At 40.9% G+C, this 12784-nt stretch overlaps 1 protein-coding gene across 1 annotated transcript; it reads left to right on the forward strand.

The window, feature by feature from the left end:
* The first annotated feature begins 6280 nt into the window (after positions 1-6280).
* LOC122055263 (verprolin-like) lies at positions 6281-6691 on the forward strand. The gene has a single exon (XM_042616630.1). The coding sequence runs from the start codon at positions 6281-6283 to the stop codon at positions 6689-6691; it is 411 nt and encodes a 136-aa protein (XP_042472564.1).
* The last annotated feature ends 6093 nt before the right edge of the window (positions 6692-12784 follow it).

Here is a 12784-nt window from a genome sequence, read left to right on the forward strand (position 1 = left end):
AAAACCCTAGCCGACCGACTCATAACCTAGCCGACGCCCCTCTCTTCCTCCCGTCTTCTCGACCCATCGTCTTCTAAAAGCCGAAGGTCACAATGGCACCGAGGTAATCTCTCGATCTCTACTGTTTATTGTCTTTGGCAGGTCATGTTATCATGTTCTTACTGTCACTGTGGTTTGTGCTCGGTGGTTTGCCCATGACCGGTGCTCTTTCCTTGTTCCCATTGTCCTAATTGTTAGGAAGAAACCCACTGGTGGTGAGGGAACCTCTAAGGAACCAACCAAGAAATCCAAATCCAAAGCTCCTGCTCCTTCCCGACCTCAACCATCCAGTTCGAGAAGATTTCCCAACCAACAGTTTGAACAATCCTTTAAGGAAAGGACCTTCAACTTGCTCCCATGTAGATCAGTCGATAAAAAATACATGAATGGGTTTTGTCCAGCCATTACGGAGACCATAGCCTACTATAAACTTGATTCCTTGGTATATTTAGAGAAGGATATCAACCTTGACCTAGTTTCTGAATTCTATAACAACCTTCATCAGACTATTGATGGTAGTTATAGATCAAGAGTGGCTAAGCAAATCGTTGATTTCAGCTTAATTGCCTTCTTTGATTATTTAGGCTGTCGTTTGTGTTCGGGGACGGTGTTCTCATTCTATCCTGCTTTGCCTAAACCCGTGCCTCATCCTCTTGATGTCTCATCTGACTCGATTTATGAGTACTTCTTTGGACATCCGAGACCGGATGGATTAGATGAGTTAGATGTCGACTTTCCTACATTTGCAGCCCTTGGCCTTTCTGCTCCTGATTACATTCTTTTCAAAATTGTCACAAACTGTCTACTACCTATTACTTCTAAACCATTGGCAGAGATTCGACCGTATCATTGTCTGATGCTTTATGGGTTGCGTAGGCGTCTTGACTTTGATATCATGTCGAGTGTCTATACTTCTATCATATCCCATAGCGAGCCAAGCGGTTACACCATCTATATGCCTTATGGGCATGTAATTACTGATTGGCTTGAGACCCTGGGTGTTGACGTCTCTAGGGGGAGGATGGTAAAGATGGTTAGGCAGGATTGTCGACTTGGGAAACGTGCATTTTCCAAGTCTGGAATCTTAGGACAGGCTGGGGCAGTTAGGTGGAAGGATGGGAGGGCACTAGGTGAGTTACCTCGACGACAGGTTGCTCCTGTTGCTGCTCCTCCTGCTGCTGATGATGGAGAGGCCGATCCTGATCTGCGCTGGCAGATCGCCGAGATGGAGAGTCGCTTTGATCGCCACGAGGAGATGATGGCTGCTGAGTTCGATGGACTACGCATACGGATTGACCAGCGCTACGACGATCTGCGCAGCCAGCAGTTGGTGACTCAGCAACTGCTTCGAGGGTGGATGGCCAGATACCCACCTCCGCAGCACCACCCGGACCATACACTTTCGAGCAGCAGCATCCCGCCTCCGGAAGATATTCCTCCAGCCGACACTAGAGATGTTCCTCGTCTTGAGGACGATGACTGATACTTTTTGATGATCATATTGATTGTATGTTTTGGATGATGGTTGCTAGATACTTATGCCTGACCTGGTTGTATGCTACTTACTGTTATGCTACTCATTCTTTCTTATATATTTGCTGTTCTTTTCTTGGTTGTTACTATACTCTTCATATGTCTTTTATTTCTTTATTCATTTACTGTCCTAAAATACACTTAGAAGGAATTCTAGGGGGATTAAGCAGAAGACAGTATGGATTAAGGGGGAGCTCTTTAAGTTATCTTGCCTTGTTCACTCCTTTTCGGTGTTTGACAAAGGGGGAGAAGATAACTAAGTTTAGAAATGAATGAAAGGTTGATTTTAGGGGAGAGGATGACTTTGAGTTTTTTTTTAATCCTCTTACCTAATTCGCACTTATTCGACTAAGTTAAGTTAAGTGATGAATTGACTTCATCGAGTCGATATGAAAAAGGGGGGGAAGATAACTAAGGTATATCCGTCTTAGGGGGAGGATCCTGATTTCCCTAAAAATTATGGGTATATGAGCATTTCTGATCTAAACTTAAATCATGTTGTCAAATAACAAAAAGGGGGAGATTGTTGATACAGTCTGACCTGGATGTTGTTTTGCTGTTGACACTGATTTAAGTTTGTATCAGATATTTAACTCAGATTGATTACCAATCTAGGTTGACTTGGTTGACCTGATTGAGAAAGTCCTAACTGGGATGTTAGGCAGTTGGAAAGTCCTGGTGAGTGAAGCTAGGCAGATTGGAAATCTTGGTGAGTGAAGCCAGGTGAAAACCCTAGTGAGTGAAGCTAGGTGCAAGTCCTGGTGAGTGAAGCCAGGCAAGGGAAAATCCAGATGGATCAAGGGTGATCGGACTTCTGGTGTTGAAAAGTCCAAGAAGGAAGCTTGGCATGCGAAGTCAGAGAGGGCTCGGTAGCTCGTTCTCTAGGACCAGATGAAGTCGGAGAGGGCTAGGGAGCTCGTTTCTCCGGACTAGGTCAGAGAGGGCTCGAGCTCGATCTCAAGAAGCTGGATCGGTCTGCGGACCGATCCGGAAACTGGACACTGATCGGTCCGGCGACCGATCGTGAATCGATCGATGGCTCGAAGGACGATCGTCTGCGCGATCGAATCGATCGAGTTCATCGTGATTTTACGATCGGTCGCACCGATCGAAATCGATCGCAGTTCATCGTGATTTTACCGATCGGTGCCGGAGACCGATCGAGGCCGTAAGCGCTGGGAAGAGCGACATTTGATCGGTCGGACCGATCAGATTAGTGCCCGATCGGTCCGCAGACCGATCATGTGCGCATTTGGAATGAGCGACATCTGATCGGTCTGGGGACCGATCAGATTAGTTCCTGATCGGTCCCCAGACCGATCAGCGATGATCCAGAAAGCGTGGATCAGTCTGCAGACCGATCCACGGTATTGTTTGTTTTGCATGCACTTTTTCTGATTGCCGTATTTGTTTTCACCCATCTGTTTTTAACCATCTGCTGTGAGTCTTTTTAGCTTGCAGGTTGCAGGTCACACTCTCATGGTTGAATTCAAATTAAGCTTCATTAAGAGAAGAAGACAAGTGCTCTTTACACTGTGATTTGCTGCAACAGATGCATTTGAGGCATCAACGTTCACTGGGTTTCTGATTGCGATTGGGCTGCGCTCAGTTTGACCTCTACTCATTGGTTCGTATCCAGAGATGCCAGTGATTTCCATTGGCATGGGTTCAGAGAACCAGATGAGGAGGAGAGGTGATTGGCTACGCCTAGTTGGCAGCAGCGATTCTGCAGGCAGCGGTGATTCGAGCCAGTGAAGCAGAGAGACATAAGAAGGAAGAAGAGAGGTTCAGAAAAGGAATCGATTCTCTGTTTCTTTGCGATCAATCCTTTGAGAAAGCAAGTTGGTGAAGCTGTGAGCTCCTTGCTAATAAGGTTGTTGTGCGCTCTCTGCTCTGTTTTTCTCCGCGTGGCTGTAAGCTCATCTGATTATTCTTCTCAGCCACTGTAAGTCTTGTGCTTAATTCTATAATCAACTGAGACTCTGTTGAGAGGTTGCTCCACCGAGAAGGAGACATCTTTAGCTGGATTTTGTCTGGGGTGTGATCTACCGAAAGATCAAGGAGTCGTCCTCCTTACGGACACGCCGAGGAGTAGGGGCAAGTTATCCCCGAACCTCGTATATCCTTGTGTCTGCTGTGTGTGCTTTTCTTCTTTCGTTTTCGTTTTAGTTTTCAACTTCCGCTGTGCTAACAAGTTTTTCTTTAAGAAAGATTTTGTTTAAGTTTTCAAAGAGGCTATTCACCCCCCCTCTAGCCATCTAAGATCCTAACACTTATGCCTAACTTATGGTCAACTTTGACCTGTTGGAACTTCATCACCAAGTGTTCGGTCAATTCTTTGACCCACTTAGACTTTTCTCCTCGTCCCAATTGTTCGATCAACCTTGACCCACTTGTACTTATCGTCTCATGCCGAGTGTCCAGTCATACATTACCCACTTAGACTTCCACTCACCAAATGTTCGGTCAACCTTGACTCACCTAGATTTTTTCTGCCTGGCTTCACTCACTAGGACTTCCTCACTGCCTAGCTCCACTCATTAGGACTTTCTCACCTGGCTTCACTCACCAGGATTTTTTCTACCTAGCTTCACTCACTAAGATTTCTCAACTGTCTGGCTTTACTCATCAGGACTTTCACATTGCCTACCTTCACTCATTAGGACTGTTCAATTTGCCTTAGTTTCACTCACCAGTACTTACCACAACAAGTGTCTGGTCAACACTGACCCACTTGAATTTTCTTCTTCTGTCAACCTTCCCGTTGAATTTACTCTTGCCTAACCTCCAGTTAGGATTTTCTAGTCAAGTATCCGGTCAACCTTGACCTACTTAACTCTTATGGTCAACCTTTTACCATCAATCTCCCATATATACAACTACACATGCAATCCCCATATATTATCAAAAATTGAAACTCAAATATCAAGACTCAAGCTTGAACCAATTCAAGTTTAGTCAACCTGGTCAAACTTGACCCAGGAGAAATTACACTAACAATTTTTTCTTTTTTGATATTTTATAATACGTTTAAGTTAGGCTAATCTCATAGTCTCAACTTTCCATGCCAAAGAATGAATGAAGGTTTCTTTCATTCTCCCCCTTAACAAGAGGGTAATATCTCAATGAAGGTTTCCTAACTTAAATCCTACATCCTTCCCTCTTGACACATATTAAAACTCTCCCCTTGAAGAGTTATCCACATGTTGTTCACAACATCATCATGAAGGTCTCATACCCTTCATTGTCTCTAAACGCTCAACCTTGAGCATTCACAATAAAGAAGATTTACAACCTTCCATTTGTTTCGAAAATAAAAATAATTTATGTCTTTAAGGAGTAGCTTCCACCCAAAACATGTTTTAACCTTTTATCATTATACCAACAATGACTTGGAGTTCCTAAACCATTAGAAAACCTAAAATTTAAAAATTTTGAGGTTCAAAAATCAATATTGAATACAAACCTCGACTTAAACTTCAACTTAATCTTCCTTAACCATTCCATTCTTGTTTTTATCAAGAAAACTACCCTTAAATGTTCATAAACGAATTTCTTAAGGTTAGAGATAGTTAAAGTGACTAAACACAGCTTAATGGACTGAAATCAAACCATTTTAGCCAAAATCAGCTTTTCTAGTAAATTGAAATTGGAATTCAATCGATCAAAGTCTTTCAATCGATCAACTGATCGATTTAGCAAAGCTCTGTTCACAAAAAAAAAATACTTGAATCGATCAACCAATCAATCCAAGCAGGGTCCAATCGATCAACTGATAGATTCTATGAGCTCATGCTCATGAAAAAAATCCAGTTCAATTAATCAGCTGATAGATTGAACACCCCCAATCGATCAGCTGATCAATTAGGTTTTTGACCGGACATCTGGTGTGTGGAAAATCCTAGTTAGTAAAGCTTGGTGGTGAAAAATTTTAGTGAGTGAAGACATGCATGTGAAAATCTAGGTGGGTCAAGGTTGACCGGACACCTGGTGTGTGGAAGTCTAAGTGTGTCAAGATTGATCGGACACCTGGCATGAGGAGAAAAGTCTAAGTAGATCAAAGGATTGATCGGACACTAAGTGACAAAGTATCAGCAGGTCATGATTGACCGAATGTTGGACAAAGGAACCCTAGACTTGGATTAAGCAAGTTAGGGTTGGAGCAATCAGTTGGGTAGGGGTGTTAAAAATGAACCCGACCAATGACCCAATTTAAGTCGACTCGAAAAAATCAGGTTCGGGTTGAAAATTTTCGGATTGGGTCGGGTCAGATTCGGGTTGACTAGGGTTGACCCAAATATAGGGGTTATTCGATTTTTTAGGGTTAAATTAGATTTTATTTTAAAAATTAAGATATTTTTATGTATATTAATATCAATGTTAGTATGATAATTGATGCGGATATGTTAAGGGCATGAGAGGAATTAAGGAGAGGGGAGGGGGCATTTTTGTCCTTTGACTGTTAGGGCATTAAGGAGGGAGGAGGAGGTTCGTGTAGAAGAGGGGGGGTTTTCCCGCCGCCAGGATCACGCGAAAGCCAACACCAGCACCCCTCCTCCACGCCGCCGCGGCTGACGCCGCCTTCTCCTTCCTCACCGACAAGCCACCCCTCCCTCTATCTCTCTCTTACTCACTCCACACTCTGCTCCGTGGGGAGCTGCAGTCGCCGCCCGGGAGAGAACACCTTCCGGCGAGCTCCTCGCCGCCGATGGTCGTGCCATCATTAAGGGGAGGAGGCTACCACCCCCCTCTCCCTCCTTCGGTCTCCTTCTCTTCCCATAACCTCCTCCGCCAGAGACGTCGTCCAACAACTACGCCTCCGCCTCCAACAATGCTGCCGCCGTTTCCAGCGGTTGCCGGTACCTCCTGCCGCCCCCGCCGCCCCCAGCGGTTGTGGGTACTGCCGCCGGCAGCCACCGCTGCCTCCTTTCGTGGTCACAGCCGCAGCGTCCAGCGGCCTTTACCACCGCCGAGTCCGGCGGCCACGGCCGTTGTGTATAGCGACCACCACAGACTCTCCTGGCGTCTAGCACCGCCTCCTCTTTTGGTGTCCAGCGCCGCCACCTCTTCAGGCGTCCAGCTTCGCCGCCTCTGGCGATTACTGTCGCCACTGCCTTAGGCGACTACTGTTTCCAGCGGCCACCAGCACTGCCTTCAGTGAGTGTCGCCCCCCGGCGACAACCACTGTCATCCTCCGGATAGCCGCCGTTCGAGTGCTCAGGTATCATACTATTTATCTATTCCGGCCTGTGAGCCGATATGGTGTCCGGCCTTTGAGCCACTATTGTATTTTGGCTTGTGAGCCAATAGAGTGTCCGACCTTCATGCCACTGTTGTATTCCGACCGTCGTCCGAGTGCTCAGTTGGATCGTGCATCGTCTTGCGGATCCATACCGCGTTCGAGCTCGAGTCGCCAGAGCCAACTACTCATCTGGTGGACCTTTATCTCCTCGCTATGGCCACGACGACTCGATCAGCACTGTGATCAGTTCACCCATCCATCCGAGGGCGCCCCCCCCGGGGCCAGGGTACGTCCCTGTATTCATATCTCATTTACGTCATTATTCTACTATTCATTTATTCAACTGCTTATGCATTATTGGGATCCACCTCGAGCATCGGGATACCAGAGACCGGGGCGACCCGGCCGATGGTTACTGGTGTTGTTGACCAGAGGATTTCGGACGACTTGGTCAACACAGGAGACAGCTCACCATCCGGGTCATGGAGATGCGGTCGACATTCTAGACACGTCATTCCGGCAGGTTCATCTTCTCAACTTCCCGATAGGATCAATAATGATGGAGTATTAGGATAAAAGTGAAGAATTATGGGAAAATTAGTCAAAAAATGTCGTTTTGAATTGGATTTTCGGGTTATTCGGGTCAGGTTCGGGTTGGTCGGGTTCGAGTTTAGGGGTTTCAGGTTGAATTCGAGTTCGGGTCAGGTTCGGATTGGGTTAAAAAAAATAAACCCGACCCAACTCGACCCGACCCACTTGAATTAACACCCTTACAGTTGGAGCAATCGATTGCTCCTAAACTAGTAGATTAGGTAATCGATTATGAGGTTCTTGTGAGAACACATAAAGGGCCTGAATCGATGGGTTCAATCGATTAGGTTTGGCCTAATCGATTGACTAATCCATTAGGGCAGGTTTTCAAGGGAACAGAAAGTGGCAGAATCGATTGGTCAATCGATTTCGTCCATGCTAATCGATTGGGTTAATCGATTAGGCATGTGTTTTTGTCGTGAAAAAGTGAATCGATTGAGACAATCGATTAAGAAGGTTTAATAGATTGAGTTAATCGATTAAGGCCTTTTTGTGAGTGAACAAAGATTTGTGGAATTGATTAGGTAATCGTTTAAGGCTCTCTGAATCGTTTAAGATGGCTCACCAACGATTAGGGTTCAAAAAGAGTCATTCTTCTGGTGTACAAACAGTCGGATGATGTGACAATCGATTAGGAAAAAGTTGAATCGGTTGGAAGGCGTCGAAAAACCCTAGAAAAGGACTTTCGCTGAGAGTTGAGAAAAGAGAACTCTCCACCTTCTGCTCTGATACTCATCGCTGGTTCTTGGGAGCTTAGGGTTGAAGCGCTACTGCATTTCCAATCTTACAAGAGGCTTCAACATCAACAAGACACTAAACAAGAAGAGGTTTTTTACTTGTAATCTTGTATTTACTTCTTGCATTGTATTGTATTCTTGTTGAGACTATTGTACGAGATTTCTCCACCTCTAGAGTATTCCCAAGAATGAGTTCTTTCATATTGGATGTGTGAGAGAGGGCTAGATCCTAATTAGTCACCTCATTTGAGATGGATACTAAGTAAATCCTTTGTGTTAGCATTGGGAGGTTTGCTTCGAGTGTTTTTTGATGCAACAACATCATTAAAGCGAGCGAGCGAGCTATTCACCCCTAGCTCCCCTTGGTCCCAACAAGTAGTATCAAAACAAGATCGCTTTTCACTAGAGTCATCACCAGAAAGGGCAAATTAAAATGCTTGAGGAAGAAGAAGAAGTTGAAGCCCTAATTTCAATAAAGTCAAAGACTTCATGAAAAAAGCTCAACTTCAAGATGAATTTCTAAAATGAACTCGGATTTAACACACAGGTGCCTCCGCCGTTCATATAGACAAGATTCAATCTTTGGAAATCAAGGATTAAGAATTTATTGATGGTGGAGATAGAGCAATAGTTTGCTCTAATGGAAGACTTTTAAGCTCCAACAAATGAGAAAGGCAAGCTCATCAAGAAGAACAAATAGAGCGAAGATCAAATCAAGAGAAATGAGGTCAATGATAAAATGACCAAATTATTGGTTAATATACTGTCAAGCACCTTCTTGAGCAAAATTGGAGAGTTTAAAGATGTCAAAAATCTTTGGAGGGAATTGGCAAAGGTTCATAAAGATCTCTCCACTGTACCAAATTAAGACAAATTCAAAGAGGGAGACTCATTGGATCAAGTAGAAGAAGATTCAGAGGTTAAGAGATATTCAACATCGAAAGAAAAAGAAATTAAAGAAGATCTATCCTCAAAAGAGTATAAAGACAAAGGCAAAGGGGGATACTCTTTGTTTCACGTGGATGAGGATTCGAAGATTGAGAAATGTTCAACATCTGAGGATGAAGATAAAGAGGTATCCACATCAAGGATTGAGGGAGAGCGTCCATCATTGATTTCAGATAAAAAAGAAATCTCTACATCTGGATCAAATGAAGAAAGAGCCACCCCTACAAACAAAGGTATAAAGATTTCAATTTGTAAAAATAAAGATGATATCATTTGATTTGAGTGTAGGAAAAATAAACACTACAAGAGTAAGTACCCGAAATTAACTAAGAAAAAAGGTCAAGTGGCACCTAAGGATAAGGAGAAGCTAACAGAGGTTGATCCCATGATACGCAAAGGCAAGAAGCACATTGTGTGCTTTACTTACAATTAAAAAGGACATTATCGGAGTCAATGTCCAAAGAGAAGAGAATCGACCAAGGTTAAAGAAGACAGATCAATTTAAAGGGGAGCTCTTAAGAGCAAATCCATGTATCTGTTATTGATGCAATTCTTTTATTAATGATAAAAAAGCATGCTAAAAATAATTTACATCACATTAATGTTATTTATCATGAAAATAGAAAGCATGATAGAATTAATGAAAACTATGATCATATCATGCTAGGACTACCTCACCTAAGGATAGAAAAGTAGAAAACAATCTAAGAAAAATTTCTAAGGACTTTAGATATATGCCTAAATATAAAGTGTCCAATGCAATTACGAAAAATCAAAATCCAAGAATTTAAAGATGGAAAACCAAGCCTTGAGATCAAGACTTGATAAATTGGAAAAGATCCTAAAAAATAGAAAATATTTTTAAGAGGTTAAATAAGTATAGTTTAAAAGGAGATAAGCAAGAACCACTCAATGACCATAGAGGTTTGAGATACAAAACTAAAGCCAAGAAAGATGTGGCTTTATACCATAAAATTTCATATAGTTATAGAATCAATCCCTAAGTCTAGGAGTCAAATCAAGGTGACAAGGAAAGTTATCTCTAGAAGTTACCTTGAAAAGATCAACGTGACTAAGGTTTTTAAGAAATCTAAGAAAATTGCTAAAAAGGTCACAAGGGAAGTTATCCCTAGAGTTGACTATGATGAGTATTGTATGATCAAGGTATCTAAGAAGTCTAGAAAGGTCATTAGGAAGGTATTAAGGGAAGTTATCCCTAATGAGTACATAGAGCACCAATAGATTTTGGGTTCCTAAAAGTGTGTTCCCTATACCCTAGATGGATTTAAAGATGGTCAGCTCTAATTGGAATGGTAGTTAATCTAGCCTCGATGAAATTGACACTCTTAAGACATTTTAAAGGTAATTGTTATTCTTTGAAAATGAAAAGTTGATATTTACTTTTTGGAAGAGTAAAGTATGCCAAAATTTAAAGATTTAAGCTTAACTAAATTGGCACGATTAGGATATAGTCAAAGAAATGTCAAGTTGAGATTTTTTACATTTTCTTAGGAAATAAGGACAAACATATGTCTACTCTTTAAATTTAGCAAATAATTAGTGATACTTAGATAGATAATCTAGGTATATTCTTTATGCTAAATTATCATGTTTCTTGCCCATCATATGTCATGATATCATAATTTGAATTCATACTTACTATGAAAAATACCATATCATGTCATATATATATATATCATGTACCTATAGTATTTTTTCTTTTAAAAATTACTCATTTTGATTTATCATAAATCATCATACATTGTTTTAAATTTCTTAAATTTAAGGATAATAACATTAGTTATCAAATAACATCGTAGTGGATGATCACAATTTAAAATGCCTAGATAAAAATACATGAACCCTTATATTAGGAAAACCAATATATGCATCTCACAAAAATCATAAGTTGACTTATATGCGTCTTGATAAATATTAGATACAAGTGAGATGTTAGGAGGATGAACAAAATTCAATATGCTGATTTAGTGCATTTTGTTTGAGTTTAGTTTTATCAAAATACATAAATTATGTGTTATCCAATCATTAAAAAATTTAGTATACAAATCATGTGTATTTAGCCTAATGAACATGATTGGAAATTATGTTTTTAAAATTATTTCAAAATGACTTTGAAAAACCTTGGTGAAGGTTGTCTTTTGATAGAAATCACCATTGATTAGTTAGATACAAAATAGAGTGAAACATTAAAGTTTTTCAATGATTTCTAATTTTTTATCAATCTTTGAAATTGAAAGTTATTAATTTTCATAGAAAATTATTTTTCCCTGATAATATATGACATAAATAATGTCTACCCATAGTTTCATGATCTTGAAATTTTATAGAATTATTTATGCATTTATGAAATTCGGTCAGAAATCGAAATTAGAAATTCAGTTATGGTAATCGTCTGGGCTAATCGACTACCACACATCAATCTCTCAGGACAATCAACTGAGATGAATTTTCTCAAGCACAGAAGCTTGAGGAATCTATCAAGGGATCGATTAAACGGTCCTAATTGATTAAAGTAATCGATTAACACTTGGTAATCGATTGAATCCCAACTTTAATCGATTCAGCGAGACTATAATCGATTGGTACCTGAAACTAATAGATTTGGAGAGTCTGATTTTGGTTGAAATGGTTGGATTTCAATCCATTAAGGCATGCTTAGTCGTGATAACCATCCCTAACCTAAGAAATGCATTTATAAGTATTTAAGGATAGTTTTATTGATGAAAATAAGAACAGAATGGTTAAAGAAGACTAACTTGAAGTTTATGATGAGCTTTAGTTTCAATATTAAATTTTTAACCTCATAACTTTAAATTTTGGATTTTCTAAATGCTTAGGAATTCCAAGTCATTGTTGGTACAATAACAGAAAATTAAAGCATATTTTGAGGGAGAGCTACTCTTTAAAGACATGATTTAGATTTTATTTGTAAACAATAAAACAATAGAAGATGAGAAATCTTCAATGTTATGAATGCTCAAAGTTGAGCATTGAAAAACAATGGGAGATGAGAAATTTTCATTGTCATGTTGTGAATGTTCAAGGTTGAGCATTGGGCGACGAGTGTATGCTCAAGGATGAGCATTTGGAGATAATAAAAAGTATGTGAACTGTTACGACCCTTCGAGGCCGGTAGGAGGGAGATGTGAATAACCTGAAAAAGAAAACAATACATTTCCCGTTCTTTCAACTCAAATTAAAAGAAATAATAATAATAACTTAAATTAATAACTAAAGAGACGAGGCACACTATTTACTTGGTTACAATCTATGTGGTTGTTAATCCAAGGGCAATGAAAAGCTCTAAAAGATCTCTTTTGTGTAGGCGGAGAAGCCTCTTACAATCGTTAAACGCTCAGACAGTTGCTAGGAAAAGAATACAGGAGTTGATTTATTATTTCCTAGATCCAGGGATTTTTTTTATAGTCCCTAGAAAATCTTATTCGTGGCTTGAAGGCACCTTCTATAGGGCTAGAAGGCGCCTCCAGCGAGGCGTCAAAGGATAAAATTTTATCTTTTGGCAACGGAAATATCAGCTTGGTCGAAGGCACCTTCCATAGGGCTGGAAGGCGCCTTCGTACTGTTCATCGAAGGAGCCTTCCACAGTGAGGCACAGAGGCGCCATGGAGACGCCTCGGAGGCACCTTCAACTCCCTTTGAAGGCGTCTCCAGC

The sequence above is a fragment of the Zingiber officinale genome, chromosome 3B, assembly GCF_018446385.1.
Source record: "Zingiber officinale cultivar Zhangliang chromosome 3B, Zo_v1.1, whole genome shotgun sequence".
NCBI classification, from domain to species: domain Eukaryota; kingdom Viridiplantae; phylum Streptophyta; class Magnoliopsida; order Zingiberales; family Zingiberaceae; genus Zingiber; species Zingiber officinale.